A 21,912-nucleotide genomic window follows, 5' to 3' on the forward strand; every position below is an offset into this window, starting at 1 on the left:
GAATAAGACTGAAGTTCTTCTTAACAGTTTCCAAATCTTTAGCTATGAGATATCCAGTCTATCATTTTAAGATTCTAAGTTGGATTTGAGTGCCACACTTAACTCCAAAGTCATCATGGGAGAGCTAGCTATAATTTAATCCTTATTCAGAGGAACTCTAGAAGGTTGGGTTAGTTGTATCTGTACCAAATCCCAATCTAAACACAAAATGTGGTTAAAAAGGAGAGATTGAGCAGTAGAATAGATTAGGTTCACAACATAACAGAAACAAGTAACATGGTTTTTGACAAATCTAAAGACCATAATTATTGAGTGAAGGACTCACTATTTGATTGAATTTGCTGGGAAAATTGTCTGGCAGAAATTAGATTTAGATCTTACCAAGACAATTTCAAATAGATACTAGAAATAAAAGATCACATCACAAACACATCCGAAGTGCAAAGAAAAAAATTACCTTTCAGATCTATGAAGAGGAAGAGTTCGTGACTAAACAAGTGATAGAGAATACTAAACAAGATAGTCAATTTTGATTATATAAAATTAAAGTTTCTGTGCCAGCTAATCTAATCTAATAAAAATTAGAAAGCTCAAAAGTAATTGGGGAAAAAAAAATCTTTGCAACAAGTTTCTCTTATGAGAGTCTCATTTCCAAGGCATGGGAAGAATTGATTCAAACTGGTAAGAGCCATTCTCCAATATTTAAAGGATATGGAAAAAGTTTTCAAAGGAAGAAATCTGAGTTATCAACAATCATTTGAAAAAGGCACTAGTAATTAAGAGAAACAAAAATTTAAGCAACTTTGAGGCTCTATATCATACCTATAAGACTGTCAAAGGTGGGTGACAAAAGGAGAATAAATGTTGGAGGGGCTGTAAGAAAACACAATTTACTAGTATGCTATTGATGAAGCTGTGATGAAGTTCAGTCCTTTTGGAAAAGAATTTGGAACTGTGCTCAGAAGTATAACAAAGCTCATACATTTTGACATAGTTATATCATCATTGAATCTATATCCATAACAAGTGAAAGAGGAAAAGGACCTAAATGACCTAAATGTACAAAAATATTTACAGCAGCTCTTTTCATGGTAATCAAAGAATTCAAAACTAAGGGGGTGTTTTCTTTTTGGGGAATGGCTAAACAAATTACAGTATATGAATACATGGTAATATTACTGTTCCATAAGAAATGATGAAAGGTATAATTTCAGAGGAAACTAAAATGACCTCTATAAATGGATGGAAAGTGAAATGAGAATAGGAGAACAATTATACAATAACTACATTATAGAGAAAAACAACTTTGGAAGACTTTAGAACTCTGACCAACACAATAATAAAATAAAAAAAAAGAATGATTAAAGCATTATACCACTCATCTCCTGATACAGAAGTGATGAACTTAAAATACACAGAGGCATACATTTTTAGACTTAGTTAATAAAGAAATTTGTTTTGCTGTAGAGAGATGTGCTGTGAAATTAGTTTTCTGGGGTTTAAAAAAATTGTTCAATGCGGGTAGTGGGAAGGACTAATTAAAAGTAGTTGCTAATTGAAACAATTTTTAAAAATTAAAGATCAGGATGGGTGGAGCAAGAGGTGCTATTATTAATAACAGCTGATTTCAGAGTTATAAATTGTTTTATATACATTGTGGAATCTGACCTTCATGTTCTCTTTGGACTGGATGTACATAGAAGTCATGCTTTCAACATGTTGCACATGCCTTTTCCTTAAAGCCACAAGATATGGAAACCCTAAGGAAATGCCTTCAGTACTAGATCTCTAACTCTCTGAATCTTGGGAATTTAAAAGGAATTCCTTCCATGACTTTGGGGCATGGCCTCTTACCTACAGCTTCTTAATGGTAGTTTAGGAGAAGTAGGAATGCTCTGTTAAACATTCCAAAACCAAAGTTTGCCTTGAAAGCAATGTCCTTATGTTATGGGGACTTGTTTTCAAGACTGGCTTAATAACTATATGTATATGTAACATATATTCAAAAACTGAACACACCCTTTGGCCTAGGAATTCCATTGCAAGGACTTTAGCCTAAAAATATTATGAAAAGGATGAAAGGACCTATTTATACAAAAAACCTAATACCTGGTTCACTTGCAACATTAAAAATTTAAAAATAACCTTTATGTGCAACAACTGAAGAATGACTGAATTATAGAATACTATGGCATTGCAAAACAACATAAAAATGTGAATACAAGGAAAAATAGAAAGTTAAGAAATATTTATTAAGCAAGCACTTATAGTGTGCCAAGCACTACTGTATAAGGATACAAAGAAAAGCAAAATAAAGCAAAATATTCCCTGTTTTCATGGAGCTCCCAGTATAGCTAGAAAGACAACACGCAAACAATTATGTACATGTTTATAACATAGGATAAATTAGGGAATAATCAACCTCAAGTAGGCAATAAAATTTAGGACAGGGAGAGCGCTAATCATCAACTGCAGGAGATGATGAATTGAAAGCTAGGTACAATAACTTTGAGTTCTATAAGTTGATCATTTTGTATGGATCTCAAATGATGTTATAAATATCCAAATGGCCCTTGGTAGGAAAAAAAAAGTTCCCCACCTCTGATTTAGGGGATTGGGAAAGGCTTCTTGTAGAAAGTCAGATTTTAATTAGGATTTGAAGGAAGTCCAGGAAGTGAGGAGACAGATGAAGAAAGGAAGAATTGCAGGCATTAGGGAAAGTAATGAAAATGCAGTTAGAAGAGTGTTGTTTTGTATACAGAACAGAAAGGAGTCCAATGCCTTTGGATTGAATAGTATTGGGGTGAGGGAACAAAATGTAAGACTGGGAAGGTAGGAAAGGGCCAAGTTATGGAGGGTTTTGAATGTCAAAGGACTTTAACTTTGCTCTTAGTATAGTAGAAGCACTGGAGTTTATTGAATGGGTGTGTATTTGTGACTTAGATCTGTACCAGGAAGATCAACCTGACAACTAAGAATGATGAGATGAGTCAGGAAGTTCAATCAGAAGTCTACAGCAATGAGGTGATAAGGACTTGGACCAGGTGTGTCAGTGTCAAGAAGAAAAAAAAGAGAAACTATGAAAGATGTTATGAAGGTAGAATTGATAAACTTGGTAATAAGTAAATATGGGCTGGGGTTGGGGTGGTTAGAAAGAGTGAGCTGAAGATGAGTTTGGATGACTGGGAGGATGGTGGAATTTTTCATATTAATAGAAAAGCTAGGAAGAAGGGAAAGGGTTTTTTTTTTTTTTTTGTTTGTTTTTTGAGGGGAAAAAGAGGAATAAATTAAAATTTGGAAATTTGAGTTTAAGATATCTATGGGACATAAATTTGAGATATCTAATAGATAATTGGAGATGTGAAACTGAAATTCAGTGAAAAGAGAGATTCTGGGTGATAAGTAAATTTGAGAATCATCAGCATAGAGGTGATAATTGAAACATGATCTGCTGAGATCACCAAGTGAAATAGTATAGAGGGGCAAGAAAGTACAAGATCGAGCCTTGGCCAATATCCAAGATGGTGTTGACCTGGACATGATCTGGGTAAAGTTCCACCAAAGAAAACTGAAAAGAATCAAGTCAGATATGTAGGAGAACCAGGTGAGATAAGACATAAAAGAAAGAAACAGAAGGATGTATATGTACATATTATGTATATTAACACATGAAAAGCAAAGGCAAAGGAAATGGAACTTCAGAAGGAAAGATGAAGTTTAAACACTTAAAAAAAAAATTTCCTTGAATATAATGGAAGATTCAATACTTGAAAGCAAGGTCCTTGTATCATGATGCCTTGTTTCCAAGATTGGCTTAATAATTATATGTGTGTGTGTATATATATTCAAAAACTGATACCTTTTAGGCCAGGAATTCCACTGGAAGGAGATTAGCCTAAAAAATATAATTATAAGGAAGAAAAGACCTATACTCCTCCCTTCCCCCCCCAAAAAAAACCCCCAACAAAAAACATCTGGCTTATTTGTCATAGCAAAAAAATTAAAAATAACCTATATGTGCAATAATGGAAAATGGCTCATGGTTAACTGTTGGTAGATTGGTGTTTGGTGTTACTTAAGTTACTTAAGAAAAGTTTATATTTCTGTCAGGTATTGGTATTTACACTAGTTTTACATGCTGACATGTAGTCTGCTAACACTCCTTCACTTACTGGATTTTAACTCTCCAAATGTCTGTTCCAAAACTCTGAATCATGCTTTCTAAATTTCAACCACTTCTTATATAGCAGGACTTCTTAAACCTTTTTCACTTGCAACCCTTTTTTGCCCAAGATGTGATCCTGGATATAGCATAGCATACAAATCAAACATTTATTGATAATAAGTCAAAATTTCATTTCCCCCACATAAGACCCCATATGGGATTGCAAATCACAGTTTAAGAAATTGGGCAATATAGGATAATGTATCTGAAATAATTCTAAAACTGTATGTATATATTAGTAATATCCTTATAAAGCTAGATGATCAATGAATAACTATCAAGGAAACAAATATGTAGAGGGTTATACATACCTCATTACAATCACCTAGTTCTATTGGGCTAAATCCAGTGATATCTTGTCATAGTTCATGGATCAAAGAAAAATATCAGGATTTAAGTTACAGTCTTTTTTTTTTTGGGAGGGGAGAGAGATGGAAGGGAGAAGGATACCTATTAAAAGAGTGAAGTGAAATTTATCATCAAACAAATAAAAAGTAAAAGGAATGGGGAGGATTAGTTTGCAATATGAATGGTTGAATTGCTGCTTAAATCTCTGATTTATGAAGACATTGTATTGTTATACTATGATGTGAAACTGCTCCTAGTGATCAAACTTGGTTTAAACTGAAACATAAGAGATGTAAGTTAGTTTAAGAACTGAGAATAATAAGTCTTAGAAAAGATTACTAAGGAATAATATAACATGTATATATGGAAGCACTTAAAAATAAGACCTGTTTTTAAAAAGATATATCTATATGTATATTCCTGGATTAATTGCTGTATAGGGGAGGGAGAAAAAATTTGGAACACAAGTTTTGCAAGTCAATGTTGAAAACATTGTATATATTTTGAAAATAAAAAGCTAAAAAAAGATACACACACACATATAAACACAAGGCTAACTAACTAAATATTTGAGAGCAACTAGTTTATTGTTGAAAGCCATCAGTGAAGTGTAATGTTTCTATTAATTGTTAAACATCTTTTCCCTAATTCCTTCTCTTCTCTTTTCCCCCAGTTCCTCAGGACATCTCTCAAGTTTATTTTTTTTTGATTTAAAAAAACTTTTCTTGACTACTCTTGTTTTTATATCATAGTAATTTCTAGATATATCACATGGTGCCCATTTTCCCCTCCTTATTCGTAGATGGTATCAAACCCTCCCTTTTAACAATGAAAATGAATTAAGCATTCATATATTATGATTTTTTTTCAGCCTTTCCTCAATTGGTGGACACTTACTTTTTTCTCCCCTTATTGATTTAGCCTCTGCAATTACTTTCTTTATAAAATATCTATGCCTTGAAAGCAAAGATTATTTATTTTTGTCTTTATATTCCTAGTATCTACCACTAAGACCAACACACAGAAGGCATTTAATAAATACTTGTTCATTGAATGAATTTTGTTTTTGACCTCCTTGGAGTACACACCCAATGGTGGATTAATGGGTCAAAGGGATATGAACAATTTAACCATTTTTCTTGCCTAGTTTTAATTGTTTTCTAGGACAGTTGAACCAAGGCAGTTACTATAACACAGTATCAATCAGTATTACCTCACAGTGCCTCTAATATTGTTTCTGAATTTGGTCATGTTAGTAAGCTTTCAGAGTATATTTGATTTTCATTTAAAACAAATGATATGGAGTATTTTTCAGACATTGCATTTCTTTTTTTTTTTAAATTGTTCTTATTCTTTGATTACTTATCTATGGAAGAATGAATATTTTTGTCAATTTGCTGTATTTTCTTAGATCAAACTTAGTGCTATTTAAAGCAAATATTCTCTATTCTCCCTTCTGCCCCAACAATTTCCAACATTTATGCAAAAACGTTTACATCTTAAGTAGTCAAAATTATATATTTTGCTTTTTATGATTATCTCTATCACTTGTTTGGTTACAGTCTCTTTTAATTATAGCTGTACAAATTATTACCTTCTGTTTTCTTCTAATTCGTTAAAGGATTTTCATAAACAGGACTATAAGCTCTAAGTCTATGATTTTTACAAAATTGAGAATCCCAAAATTGAAGAATGCTTAAATAAAATTGTGGTACATTAATATTATGGAATATTATATTCCATTAATATTGACAAGTATAAGGAATACAAAGAAATATGGCTTTATGGAATAATGCAAAGTGGGGGAAAAAAAAAAGCAAAACCAGAACTGAATACACACGAACCACAATCACGAAAGAAAAAAATAAATGCCAATGGACAAAGAATTGTGATATGGATTTAGAGGAGTGATGATGATAACCAAAAAAATCGTTTAACTGATGAGCTTAAATTGAAGTGCAAGAAGTTATTAAACAAGTTAATTTGGTTGTACTGATGTTCAAAAATAAGTTTCTAATAAAACATTTAATTGAAAAGCATATCATCATCCACAAAAATTCTATCATATCTCAAAACGGAAACTGGACACAATTACCTTCTGTAGCAACTTTTGAGCCTTTTCACCTGGTAACAGACGCAAACCAGCTGTTGCTTTAAGAACCAAAGGTGTAACTTTCCACAGATCAAAGGGAATCTCTTCTTTAGCAACATTCAGTAATTCTTCTATTCCCTGAGTACTCTGAGATTTTAAAAGCAAAATATGATGCTGACATTTTCAAATAGAAAAAATGTAATTTTCTTTAAGACTCAACTTTCAAACACCATTTTCTGTATAAAACCTTTCCAAGTCCCATCTCTGCTCCCCTTTTCTCTTCCCCCAAACTGCCAGTGTTGACTCCCACAATATTCCCTTATATTATAGGTTTGTATAAACTAATGCAAATGTATATTATTTCTGCCTTTAAAATGTAAGCTCCCTGAGGGTAGTAGATGTTTTGCTTTTATATCTTCAGTGACCAGCACAGAGCTCAGTGCACAGTAGGAACTTAATAAATGCTAACTGATAGAATAGAATTCAACTCACATATGCTGGGAATCATTAAAGGAAAAAGGTGACTAAGTACCATCACATAGATATTACTGATTTACAAATCTATGGATCAGAGAAGACTTTTCATAATTTTACCAGTGCTTATACCACACAGTTCAGTAAGTTCCACATTACCATCATTCCCTAAACTGTTTTCCAATAAAAATGAATTGGATTCTATTCACTACCAATCAATCAGCAATGATATATCAATACAACTCATACACACAATTGTTATATGTACTAGTGATATTTTATTTATGGCCTAAACCTGAATAACCTTGGCCAAATCACTCTGGATCAGCTTTTCACCTGTAAAATGAGAGGGGAAGGCAGTAGACTAAAAGACTTCTAATCCCTGCCAGTTCCAAGTCTACATGTGCAACCTCCAAATAAGGCCATGCTACTATGTTTGGGACCACAATGTAAGTACTTCAGAAGCAATTTATTATTTCATGGTCTGAGATGACTTAGTAAAGATCTTGTCATATAACAGAAATAGCACTGGCCCAAGAGTTAAGAAACATGGATCCTAATTCTATCTCTGTTACTAATTTACTATGAAACTTGGGCAAATCACTTAATATCTTTGGGGAACTTAGTTTCCTTATGTACATAAAATGAGGGTTGGTTGATGTGTTTCAGCTCTGAATTCTTTTATTAAATGGCTTTAAAAGAAGTCATGGTAAATTTTATAATAACAATAGCTTACATTTACATGGCACTTACTTTGTGTCAGGCGTTGTGCTTTATAATTATTATCTCATAATCATCACAACAACCCTGTGGGTTAGGTGCTATTATCCTCCTTTTAGAAAAGAGGAAACTGGGCAAAAAGGTTAAATGACTTCTCCAAGGTCAAAAAGCTGGTATGTGTCTGAGACTGGATTTGAATCCATGTCTTCCTGACTCCTACCTAATACTCTTTCCACTGTGCCACCTAATTTGATAATATTATTACTTCAGTTCATAACAACCCCAATGGAATATTCATTTCAATGCAGGTCAGAAATAGCCTCAAGTAGAATATAGATTTCTATCATTTTGTTCTCATTCTTCAAATATAAAGTAATATTTGGGGGGAGAGTTATTTACTACATACTTCTTACAAAATACTGCTAATTTATAAAATGCAAGGCTATTATTTCTAAAATAGAGTCTCATTCTTTAAAACAATTATTATTAGCTGAGATTATAAATTTCTCTTCTGCTCTCTCAAAAAAAAGAAGTTACTGCATTTCTACAACTAGAAAGATGGTTGGTTTGGAAATTAGTGTAAAGAAAATTTTTATTTAAACAGTAAAAGAAAATGAAGCAAAGTTACCTTATCAACATCATCAGCATAAGCAGAAAGTCCTGGTTTTAGGGCTTTGAAAGTTTCATGAGTCAAAGTGGGAGTTTCTAGGAGAAAAAAGAAGTTAAAATTAGATTTTTTTTTTTTGGGGGGGGAACTGGTACTATGAAATTTTGTTGGGCTTTGTTAGTATTGATGATACAATTTTTAATAGTAAATGTCAAAAAAAAAATCAGAGAACCAGTCCCAAACTATTTTGTAACTTACAAAATTTTATATTAACGGAAGAAATATTATTTGTTTTATTGTACTTTTACTTTTAACCTTAAAAAGCTACCATTTGATGATCCATCTAATGGAAAGGAACCATGTTATGGATAATCTAAAACTGAACAGAGTAACCAAAAAAATAATCTTTCAGTGGTAGATGCATTTTAGGATTTTATTGCATTATATTTAAGTTTCTTATTGCCTTTTTATTTTTAAGGTTAGCTTGTATTTCCTAAGCAGGAACAGATGAAAGTGGCTAAAAATAGGTATTAAAAAGATCACAACTTGAGTACAAATACTTAGGGTAGATCCATGAAACCAGAAAAAAATTTTTTTGGGGGGAACATTTTCTCAAAGATCCTACTGCCTTCTCTCTCCTCCCACCTCTCAAGTCTCATACACATCTGGCCTTAATTTTCATGCTCCCTCTAACCCTGGTTTTTACAGGGTTTTATAGTAAATGTGATAATTTTATATGGAAACCAAGTATTTTTGTAATCTGCTAATGTGACTATTGATCTGCAGAGTGCTTAAATTTTTTTTTAATGATGCCATTTTAAATTGTGAATCACTCAGTTCAGGAAAAAATCATCCCTTCTTTGTAATAAAAAACAAACAAACAACAACAACCAAAAAAAAATTAAGCAAAAACATCTGAAAAGGAATTATGTTTAAAAACACATATAATGGGAGGGCAGCTAGGTGGTGTAGTGGATCATCCCTGAAGTTAGGATAATCTGAGTTCAAATCTGGGCTCAGACACAACACTTCCTAGTTGTGATCCTGGAAAGTCACTTAACCCCAATTGTCTCAGCAAAAACAAACAAGCAAACAAATTAAAACGAAACTATATATATGTAATGTTTTCCTATTAGAGATGTTTTATTATTTATTCTCTGAGACTATTAGGTTCTTTTAATTCACTCAATGCTTGGCTTACTTTTAGTTATCTTTTCATTTTCATCACTGTCACTGTGTATACTATGTTTTGGTTCTGTTGAGTTCACTCTTTCATATAAATTTCTCAATGTTTTTCTGAATTTCTCATTCCTCATTTCTTACTTTGCAATAATATCCTATAACATTTACACTTCACAATTCTTTCAATTGACCAAATGATGGACAACAATTTTCTTTCCAGGTGTTTGCTATCCCAAATAGTGCTACTATCAATATACAGGTTTACAATGAATCTTTGTCTCTGTCTTTGACCTTGTTGGGATATATAGCCAATTGTGGGACTACTGGATCAAACTTCTTTTTTAAAGAATTTTTATTTTTAATTTTTATAATTTCCCCCCTTTCAACCCAAATGAATTTTACATCCATTGCTATCTAAATCTGTCCTCAATAATTCACAAGCCAGTTTAAAGATCTATTAAAAAAAAAAAGTCAAATTATAAGAAAATTTAATGAGAAATGACACAAATTTTAAATGAATTCACATGTGAAGAAAAAAATTAAAAGGCACTGAAATGTTAATAATTACATAATTAACTGAGTGAAAATCACAGCAAAAGGAGGCAGTAAATTTTTTAAAAAAGGAATAAACAAAGAGAATGGCAGTTAGCAAATATAGCAGTGGAGACTGGAAGAAATGGTGGTGGCAGTGTTAAGAAGCAGTAGGCATTCTGATAAGAGAAAGTGGTATCATGAACAAATATATCAAGAACTATCCTTATCTTATTCAAGGGTGCCTCCGTTGAGGCATATGACTTTGTAGACAGAAAGTCTAGCACATAGCTGTTCCTTAACAAAAATTCTCAATGATAAACTAATCAGTGTTGTCTGTACTGTGCAAAGAGCATCCCAGCAGAAGAATTCAATAAAAGGGTTATGCCAGTGGTTATAGATAAAATGACATCATTAAAGCATAACATAACACACTTGGTATTCTTTTTCTTTTCAAAAGTCACTCTGGGAAAGCCAAGAGTAGAAGCAATATCTAGAAAAAACCAAACCAAACCACTATCCCTAAATCTCCATCTAATTCTTATATTTTTCACACAATACTACAGAACACTGAACAAATAATTTTTGGCCTGGGAGTTTAGAGACCATCTGAACTCACAAGTGAGCAATAAACCCAGAAGGATTAAATAATTTTCTTCACTTCTTTCTGACCAAAAAGATCCTCAACTTGTCTTCTGGTACAGCTTATGCTCTGGCAAATGCCAGGATGGTGCTTGTAGTCTATTTTGTGAAATCTTTTACTTCATCAGCATGCCCACAGAGAGGTTATGTCCTCAGAAACCATAGGGGAGTGGATAAAAGTCAGTCTCCAAAATCCAGTTTCAAGTCCCATTCCTGTCCTATAAGATTATGAGGCCTTGGATAAATCACTTAAGCTCCAAAGCCATAGGCATATTTCTCTAAGACCAGAAGTTGCTGAAGACTACTGATATGTAAAGGGAGAGAGAAGTCTCACTAGCAGTTCTTTGATGGAAAAATCATAGCTACACATGAAACAAACATGTCAGTGCCCAATAGAGAATAGTGATATCAATAATGAAATATGAAAAAATGCAAAAATAAAATACAAAGAAATGAAAATAAGGCCTGAGTTTTTATCTTCATGGTCATACCTTTTGCACTCTGGGTAAACTGAAAGATGTGTATTCGGGTTCCAGTGCTTCCAGCATCAAACATAATTCCATAGAACACTGCACGATTAGCTGTCACCAATTTCTCATGGTACTGTTGGTTTCTCGGCCCCACGGCAGTCTCTGTTATGCTGAAGATTCTTTGGGAAGCAAAGGCCCATCGCCATTTTACATATGCAACATATATGAACAGACAGACAAACAGTCCCAATGGATAAGCAATTCTTGATATCTTCATGTTTCCATGATTATTTCTCAATATTTTTCTCATTTCTTTGGCTGTCAGAAATCTGTGTTACAACTGCAGGAAAGGAAAAGCAAGAGATATATTTCAATAGAGTACAAGGCATTTTATTAAAATATAAGTACAAACACAAAAGTACAAATTAAAATACATGTAAATAAAAGTACAAACTTCATTGTAGCCAAGGAATCAAATCTCAAGCAGAAACTGTTTCAAAATTTTTTTTTAATCACAAACCAAAAACAAAACTCGAAACATTCTCAACTTACTGTGAAGCCAATTGATCTTTGAAATGGTCTATTTCTGCTGAATTTTAGTAATAAGAAAAAATCTTACTAAAAACTGATCTACAATATTGGTCATTGACATTTTTTCTTTTTTATGTGTATAATTTTGAATATTACTTCAGTGACATCACTCTAATGTTTCTGTTGGGTCTTTGTTAATATATTACTTTTTACAAAGTTATTTTTACTGTATACAAATTATTTTATTATTATTTCATACACATCTTTTCATGCAGTGATGATTTGGCTTCACATGTTATTTGCCACAGAAATGCAATCTTCCACTGTGTTTACATACTATATGTAGTCTGCTTATTTGTGAGTTGACATCTTGGGGCCTTTCAAGTTGTTTGCTGTGTTTTGTAATTCTAATAAGCTGGAATAAAAATATTTTAAAATCCTTTCATTTTGAATTATATCCTTGGAGCATATCCCCCCAAAATACGAGGATATGAATGATTTTATAGCCTTTATTGACACCATTATATTGTTTGCCCAAAGATTAAACCAAACTATAGTGCCACTAGCAATTTGTTTGGGTATCCATTTCCTTACATCCTTTCCATCACTGTTTCACATTTACTTTTTTTTTTTTTTTTTGCTAACTGAATGTCCCTACAATGGTACTTTTAAAGCTGTTCTGTTTTGTACTTCTTTAAGTTTGAAAATGCACTGTCTGTATTTTCCCCAAAGAACTTGAGTAAAATCTTGATAATTACCTTATATATTTGTCAGTTCTTTATATGTTATGAGATGATAAGTTTTTGTTTGCTGCCTCCCCTACCCCCCCCCAAGCCATTCATTCTACATCATAAGTGATCCATAAGTATTTAATATATATTTTTCCTTTTCTACTTCTTTCTTTCTTTTTTTTTTTTTAATCTTTGTTACCTTTTACATCAAAAAGGGTTATCATCACATAAAATAAAGAATGCTGGTCTGATTTCCATATGTCTCTCTGGCCATTTACTTCAAGCAGTCTCCAAGCATTTATTAAATGCCTATTATATGCCAGATACTACTCAAAGTGCTGGGGATACAAAGAAAGGAAAAAAAAAAAATCTCTGCCCTTAATGAAACTGCAAACTAAATTAGGACGGAAACAACTTGCTAAGAACAATGCATAAATGACATATATACAAAACAAATTGGAGATAATTTAATCTCATTAAGTAATGAGATAATTAATAGGAGACACCAGCATAAGAGGGACAGGGAAAGGTTTCTTGTAGAAGGTGGGCCTTTATCTGGGACTTGAAGGGAGCAAGGAGTTAGGGAAGAAGAGAGAGAGAATTTCAGGTTTGGGGGGTAGTCATTGAAAATGCAGAGCAAGGCGATGGAATATCTTGTTGAAGGAATAGCAATGAAGTGGTCAGTTTATTTTTTTACAATGACATCTTCCCTCCTTCACAACCAATTAGACTGGAAAGGTAGGAAGGAGTCAAGTTATGAAGGGTTATGGGCACCAAACAGAATATTTTATATTGGATAGAAAACCTCTGGAGTTTGCTGAATAAAGGAATAACATGGTCGGATGTGCATTTATGGAAAATCATTTTGACAGTGGAAGACTGTCTGGAACAGGGAGAAGCCTGACACAGGGAGAAAAACTAGCAGACTACTGCTATAGATTGCCACGAGGTGATGAGGGTCTAGTGGTTACAGTCAGAGGAGAGAAGGAGGTATCTATGTTACAAAGGTAAAATTGATAGAACTTGGAATCAGATTAAATGTGAGCAAGTCAGAATGAGGAGAGGTGAGTATATTACCTAGTTCATGAGCCTGGGTTACTAGTTAGATGGCGCCCTTACCAGTAATAGGAAAATTAGGAAGCAGGGAGATTTGGGGTCAAAAGATAAGAACACAGTTTTGGACACAATGAGTTTAATAGGTTTACAGGACATCCAGTTTGATATGTCCAACAGGTAGTTGAAGATACAAGTGCAGGTTAGGACAAAAGTATGGACTACATAAGAAGACCTACAAATCATTAGCTTAAGAAATGATAATTTAATCCATTAAAACTAATGGGACCATAAAGCAAAACAATATAAAGAGAGGACAAAGCTTTGGAAATACTCATATTTAGCCACAATGATCCAGATGAAGATCTATTAAAGAATGAGACTGAGAAAAGAAGAGGCAGATAGGAAGAGAATCAGGATAAGTCACAAAAACCTAGATAAAAGTGTGTGGTGGGGGAAGGAGAGAAAAAAGCATTACTGACAATGTTAAAGGCCATCTTTTTTTTTTTTTTTTTAATAAAGCTTTTTATTTTCAAAACATGCACAGATAATATTTCAACATTGACTCTTGCACAACCCTGTGTTCAGATTTTCCTCTCCTTCACCCACTCCCCTCCCCTAAATGGCAAGAAATCCAGTATATATTATACGTATTAAAATGTATGTTAAATCCAATATGTGTAAACATATTTCCACAATTATCTTGATGCATAAGAAAAATTAATCAAAAAGGAAAGTAAATGAGTAAGAAAACAAAATGCAAGCAAACAACAAAAAGAGTGAGAACGTTAGGTTGTGATCCATACTCAGTTCCCATAGTCCTCTCTCTCAGTGTTCTCTTCCTCACAAGAATATTGGAACTGGTATCAATCATCTCATTGTTGGAAAGAATCACATTCATCAAACTTTGTAATGCTAGAGAAACTGAGGCAGGATAGAGATTAGAGAGTCATAATAATTTAATTTATTGGAAAATTTAATTGACTGGATCAGACTCTCGTCTCTAAGTATCCAGGATCAAATGTGGGATTCAAAGATTATAAGATTTTGATGATTAACAAAAACAATGACAAAATGGGAGAGGCACTGGACATTCTGATGTCTAAGATAGAAGATCTTTATCCTTATCAAACATCCTTATGATTAAGAGGGAAGGGTGGTGTTGCAGCCTGGAGATTGGGGCAGAATAACTGATGTAGGAGACTGTGGCATAACAAATTGATCATCCCATAATATTAATCTTGTGGTGTACAACGATCTCCTGGTTCTGCTCATTCCATTTAGCATCAGTTCATGTTTGTCCAGGCCTCTCAAAAATTATCCTCCTGATCGTTTCTTATAGAACAATAATATTCCATAACATTCATATATCATAACTTATTCAGCCATTCTCTAACTGATAGGCATCCACTCAGTTATAAAAAGGGCTGCCACAAACATTTTTGCACATGTGGGTCCCTTTCCCTCCTTTTAAGATCTCTTTGGGATAAAAGCCCAGTAGTAATACTGCTGAATCAAAGGGGATGCACTGTTTGATAACTTTTTGAGCATAGTTCCAAATTGCTCTCCAGAATGGCTGGATGTATTCACAATTCCACCAACAATGTATCAGTGTCCCAGTTTTCCCACATCCCCCCCAACATTTGTCATTTTCTTTTCTTGTCATCTTAGCCAGTCTGAACAGGTGTGTAGTGGTATCTCAGAGTTGTCTTAATTTGCATTTCTCTGATCAATATGATTTAGAGTACCTTTTCATATGATTAGAAAGTTTTAATTTCTTCATCTGAAAATTGTTCATATTCTTTGACCATTTATCAATTGGAGAATGGCTTGAATTCTTATAAATTTGAGTCAATTCTCTATATATTTTAGAAATGAGGCTAAAGGCCATCTTAACAGAAGTCTAGAAAGATGGGATTGAGATTTGGAAATTAAAAAAATATATTTTATAGATATACTATATATTTTCTTACTGTTTCCCTACTTATCTAGGGTTCCAGCTCCCTAATAGCTGTTTTTGTTTTGTTTTTTTCCAGTAAAAGATCACTCTTCTTGGTAGAAATAGCAGAAACACAATAAGAATTAGGCAAGTTGCCTTTTCTCCTCTGCGTACTTGAAAACAATGTTGCAGAGATTAGTTTATCTAGTAAGTCTTCAATTTTGAGATTTCAGAGTACCAAAAATGCATATAAAATAAAATATAAACTCTTCAAGAGTGCAGAGTATTTCTCATTTTTTTTCTTTATGTTTCTAGTGCCTAAACACTGGTCCTTACTAATACATAATGACTTGAGGGCAAAGATGGCATCTTATAGCTCTTTGTGTCCTTAGTACTTCTTATGGAGACTTTAGAAGCAAGTGCCCAGTGGAACACCTCTGGTACTGTTGTGCCACAGTTCTCTTTTATTATCCTGCTTCAGTTTCCCTAAATTGTCCTGCCTCAGTTTCCCTAATTGTTCTGTCTCAGTTTACAATTGTTCTGCTCAATCCTGCCAAACCACCATATTTGATAAGGATAAAAGATCTTATGTTTTAGAATATCAGAATGCCTCTCCCCATCCCAAACTACTGGAATGTCAGATACCGACTTATCAAGATGCCTCCCCCCATCTCCAGTGGTTCACCCTACCCTGTCAGAGTGCTGTTCTACTCTGCCCCTGCCTTAGTCTACCCCCTGTATCTGAGCCATGTGTATATAAGTCATTGAGAACTCACATTGTTTGCTGGATTCTTGGAGACGATAGTCTCACTCAGCCCTGGGACCAAACCATGGATCCCTTTGGTCCCAGTAAATCTTTCCCTTTCAAATAAATTATTAAATACTCTCTAATCTCTATCTTGCCTCAGATTCTCCTGCATTTCAGTACTTCGACATTATGCTGTCTAACATTTTTAGGAATGACTTGAATGAGGGCAAAGATGGCATGCACATTAAATATGCTGATGATACAATTAATTAATCTATTAAAGAACCAGAATGCAAAGATAAAATTTGATGCAATGAATGTCAAGTTTTATGCTTGGGCTCTTAAATCAGCTTCACAAGTACAAGATAGGGAAAGACATAGCAGTTTATATGAAAAGATTGAGGGAGGGAGGGGGAAGAGAGGGGAGTTGTTATTAATGGATACCATGCTCAATATTAATCAAATTACCATAGAAGCTAAGAAGGCAAATCCAACTTTTGGCTGCTTTAGGAAAGAGAGTACTAGTTTTGTGACAGTTTTATTGTACTCTGCCCTCGTCAGACCATATCTGGAATATTATGTTCAGTTCTGGGCACTAGATTTTAGGAAATATATGGATAAGCTGGAAAATGTGCAGAGGAGGAAAATTAGGATGATAAAGAGCCTTTTGTTTATGCCAAGAAGTTATTATTACTTAAAGGACTGAGGCTGTAAAGCCTAAAGCTGCCAGCATATGAAACCTATCTTCATTTTGTCTTTTTCTTTCATTCCTAAATGACAAAGAACAAAAGGGCAAATTTAAGCTTTATGAAAGTAGTTTCCCAACAATTAAAATTACCCCAAGTGGCAGCTAGGTGGTGTAGTGGATAGAGCACCAGCCCTGAAATCAGGACGACTCGAGTCCAAATCTAGTCTCAGACACTTAATATTTCCTAGTTGTGTGACTTTGGGCAAGTCACTTAACCCCAATTGCCACAGCAAAAAACCAAACCAAACCAAACCAAAGCAAAAAAACTACCCTAAGTGAGAAAAATGCCACAGAAGGTAGAGGCTCTTTAACTTTAGGGCTTCAGGCAAAGACTAGATGACCCATTGTTTTTTGTTTTTTTTTTTTATAATAACTTTTTATTGACAGAACCCATGCCAGGGTAATTTTTTACAACATTATCCCTTGCACTCACTTCTGTTCCAGTTTTTCTCCTCTCTCCCTCCACCCCCTCCCCTAGATGGCAAGCAGTCCTATACATGTTAAATATGTTATAGTATATCCTAGATACAATATATGTGTGCAGAACCGAACAGTTCTCTTGTTGCACAGGGAGAATCGGATTCAGAAGGTAGAAATAACCCAGGAAGAAAAACAAAAATACAAACAGTTTATATTCATTTCCCAGTGTTCTTTCTTTGGGTGTAGCTATAGATGACCCATTTTTAGGGAAGCAAACTACTTTCTAGTGCAAGTACAATTTGGATTACAGGGCACCAGAGATTTCTGGAAACTAACTTTTCAGTGAATTCTATTCAGCAATATCTAACACTAATGATGAATAAACAAGAGTCTCCTCTTTGCTAAACTGAAACAATACACCACTAATACATAACATACTAATTCTATAAAATGATTCTACAAAATACTTTACACAATAAAATTAATTTAGTATTCTCTGTTATTTGCCTAATCAAAAGTCATTACTAACGCTAAACAAATGACTATTTTAATCAATAAATATATGAGTATCTATATGCAAGATACTTTGGTAATATAAAGAAATATGTGACAAAATTCTTGGTCCTCTGGTAGCTTATAATCTATATGGGGCTATAATATGTATGAAAGATAATTACCATACCAGGCAATCTATGTTAAGGACTATCTAATAACTGACCAGAAAATGGTATAAGATTTGGAAAAGGGAGTAATTACTTTTAAATGAAAGGAGGTTTTCATTCCAGAAGCAATAATAAGCAGAGAAGATGGATGAGGAGAAAGAATGGAAGTTTGGTGAGAATGAGTAGGCAGGTAGAAAGGAGAGTAAGAGAATTCCAGATAAAAAAGTTCAGAGAGGCAAGAAATCTCCAAGCACATTCAAGAATAGGGAAGGAGACTATTGTGGCAGAAATTTTAGGTTCCTATAGAGAAACAGTAATAGGCAGGCAAGATAGGTCAGTACCTTGACCTATCAAGATAAATTCTTTGAACCAACCTTGTAGGGAAAAAGATATCTCTGATAATTTTTGAATGGAGGAATAGTGTGATGAAAAGGGTGTTTTTAAAAAGCTTACTCTAATAGTGAAAGATATGTTTTAAAAGATGGCTAAAGAGTAAGGAATGAGAATGGCCTGAAACTTGTGGACCACACAGAATCTTCACAACCATGCATCATGAATAAATGACTTAGAGAAAAGAACAGATGAAATGCTCATCAAAATGACTAGAAACTAGGAGGCAAGCTGGATGACAGGATTCAAAAATATCTTGATAAACTAGATAGAAAATTAGACTGAATTTAAGAGGATGAAATATATATAAACATAAAGTTTATGCTTAGATAAAAAAAACTTATCTTACAAATAACAAGCTAGGAAGGCAATTTATCTGATTTTTTTTTTTTTTTTTTTTTTTTTTTTTGCTTTTTAGATAGATTGTATACTCATTTGACTTGGTACTGAAAAAAGCACCTAGGAACAAGGTGGTGACTGTATTCTCCAGACAGAACCCATCTTGGCTACTGTTAAGGATGCCAGTTTAAGAAGGACATGGACAAGCTAGAAAGTATTCAGACAACTAGTCTAGTGAAAGTCCATGTCATAATGAAGAAGTAGGAGGAACAAAAAGTACCAGGTAGGTATTAAGTGGTGGGAGAACGGTTCAAAATGTGAAGAATTCACATTAGGCATTTATCAGTCACAAAAGATGTCCTTTACTGATGTGAAAAGGCTCATCAGCTAAATCAAAATAATTCTACAAAATGCTTTGGGTGAAACAGCTTTTTAAGGTTTAGAGGGAAGAAGGGCAGGAAGTAAGGGTGGGATCAAGGGACTTATGGAGGAGTTTAAGGAGGAGTTAGTGAGGAGTTCGGATGCATTCTAGTTGAGAACAAACTCGCATGAGCATCTATGTGAACAGGTACAGGATCAAACGGAAGGAAGTAGAGTATACTTTTTAGATATGATAACAAGACAGTCTAAGGAAATGGGAACATTCTGACAATGGAGCCAGTTCCTGCTCCACATCAATATGAGGAATAGACAAAAGAGATTGGAAGGTTGGACTTGCAGAAGAGAAGATGCGGTAGGAAATATGTTGTTGTTTGTCCTTTGTAGCTAAGGTGGACCATGCCATCAGGGAAGTGATGTCATGACATTCAAGTGAATTGGATTTAAGTGAGAGCGGGCTGTACAAAATTACCAATCTCATTTTCTCCTCCAGACACATCTGGGTCCAGATCAGTATAACTGCCGATGGCAGTGCACGCAAAGGGAGACCTTGGTTTTTTTAGGCTAAGGTCTTTAATAGGTCTTGGTATGAGTGAGGCAACGCCCATTCAGAGAGTAAGTGATTAAGGTAAGAAGTGAGGGAAAGAATGGCCCCTTTTACCTAGCTTAAAAAAAAAAAAAAAAAAATCAACCCAGGAGGGGAAATCCCTTAGGGTTTCTGGCCCACACAGAAAGAAATGCTATTAACATTCACTCTGAGGAAATGAGGGCCTAAACAAATACCAAGTTGGGGCTAGGTTAGGGACTCATTGCTAGGCAAGGTCCTAGACATAAACAACTCCAAGATAACTTTCAAGGATCAAAATTTACATATCTTTAGGCAGAGCATCAGTGAGTAAAGGTCTGATATCCTATGTGGACTATGGGAAAGAAAGGGAAAGAAGAAAAGAAAAAGGACAAGACATAATTAGGTAATATAAAGGAGTACTATACTTTGAGTCAGGAAATGCTTTAAGGTTTATAAAGAAAGTGACAAAATATCTCATTTTATCCTTGAAATGGATATTACACACATTTTACAGGTGAGATAACTGAGGCAAACAATGATTAAGTGACTTGTCCAGCATCATACATATAATAAGTATGTGAGGATTTGATTCCGTACTTCCTGACGAAGTTTAGTGCTTTACCAACTTTTATAACTGTCTCTAAGTAACAATAAGCATCAGAAGACCATTCACTCACTTGGGAAGCATAAACAGCTGGACTTAACTGAATTTATGCATGAAGCAGGCCTTTACCTGGGTTTTATAAACAGTAGCAAACATGTCTTCGGCTTGCTATGCCTTTTGTTTGGGAGAATCTGCTTAGTGACTTTAAAAATAAGAGAAGGGCTGATGCTTTTACTCAAATATTCCTTCTATGCAGTGGCTTCTGCTAATGGCACCATAAGACTACAAATCATGGGGACCAGAAAACATATTTCCTAGCTGTAGGTACTTTTACAGGAACCACAAAAAGCAGAAAGGAAGCCCTGAGATATTAGAAAGACAGCACAATGCCTCAGGTCCCAGGACTCATATAATGATTTTCTAACTATGCCTTTGTGCAAGGTCAGACAAGGGTAGGCTGGATAGACATGTCAATAACAAAGTATAAAACGCTCGGCTCCCTTTTTTAAAAAGTGTCCTTTGTGATAGTAGAGATTTTGGTTTATTATTTTCATCTAAATGTGTAAGTAGCAACCATTGTTATCTTATATAAATATTATCTCTATGCATGTGGTTTTAATTGACCCTACAATCTATATATCAGAGTCACTGGAGATAAAAATGGATTAAGCAATTATATCCAGTACCCCTTTTCCAGGTGGAAAATGTTGAAAATACTAGAAAAAGTTAAACTTCTTAAAAAAAAATACTTGGAAGGAGGTTAGATTTTTTGTGATACTGAATAAAGTTATGAAACATTTATACAAGATGTATTTCAGAAGCAGTGACCCTGGTGCCTTGGAAGTTATTATGAGAATAAAAAGAAATCATAGAATTTTGGAATTGGAGGTCCCATTGGCCAATCTAGTCCAACCCATACCACCCTCAAAAAGAATCGATATTACAATATAACCAACAAGAACTCTTCAAAGTCTGTTATTAAATCTATTATGACAATCCATTATGCTTTTTTTTAGATAGTTATAATTTTAAAGTTTTGGAGGAGTTAAGAAAGACTAGCCTGAAAATTGAGTTTTTTATCCACTTATTCACTAACTGTAAAATTCTTCCTTTAATGTTATATTCATTTGGATCGAGATTTAGATCATTTTAAACCACAAATATTTCTTGGACAAGTAACATGCTATCTATTACAGGTTATTAACATTATAGTATGAATTAATTTCCCCAAACTTCTACCAAACATTTCATGGCTTTTGATGAGAGAGGTAAGATAGAGGTCCAGAATATAGTATTAGATCTAGATTGGGAGGAAAAAGGTCAGCTGGAGCAGCATAAGGGTACTGGGCACCTAAGGAAAAGTTCAATAAAAGGGATAAATGATGGACGAAAGGAGGAAAAAGGTCGCTAAAATTTTTCTTTGTTTATTCCTTTCATAATGAAATGAGGTTAATTAGAACTGACTAGAGGAAGTGAATTTTGAACCTAATCTTAACTAGCAAAGGACTTT

The 21,912-nt window shown here is 34.0% G+C and overlaps 1 protein-coding gene across 5 annotated transcripts in view; it reads right to left on the bottom strand.

The window, feature by feature from the left end:
• ENTPD6 (ectonucleoside triphosphate diphosphohydrolase 6) overlaps positions 1 to 21,912 on the bottom strand; it is a 59,652-nt gene that overhangs the window by 26,084 nt on the left and 11,656 nt on the right. For all 5 annotated transcript variants that reach the window (XM_031951013.1, XM_031951011.1, XM_031951012.1 and 2 more), the window contains 3 exons: positions 11,313 to 11,631; positions 8,488 to 8,564; positions 6,669 to 6,812 (listed from right to left, as the gene is read on the bottom strand). In XM_031951013.1, coding sequence (XP_031806873.1) covers positions 6,669 to 6,812; positions 8,488 to 8,564; positions 11,313 to 11,601 — 510 coding nt within the window. In that variant the 5' untranslated portion in view covers positions 11,602 to 11,631. The remainder of the gene's footprint in view (positions 1 to 6,668; positions 6,813 to 8,487; positions 8,565 to 11,312; positions 11,632 to 21,912) is intronic.

Source organism: Sarcophilus harrisii, chromosome 2 (genome assembly GCF_902635505.1).
Source record: "Sarcophilus harrisii chromosome 2, mSarHar1.11, whole genome shotgun sequence".
Lineage (NCBI taxonomy): Eukaryota > Metazoa > Chordata > Mammalia > Dasyuromorphia > Dasyuridae > Sarcophilus > Sarcophilus harrisii.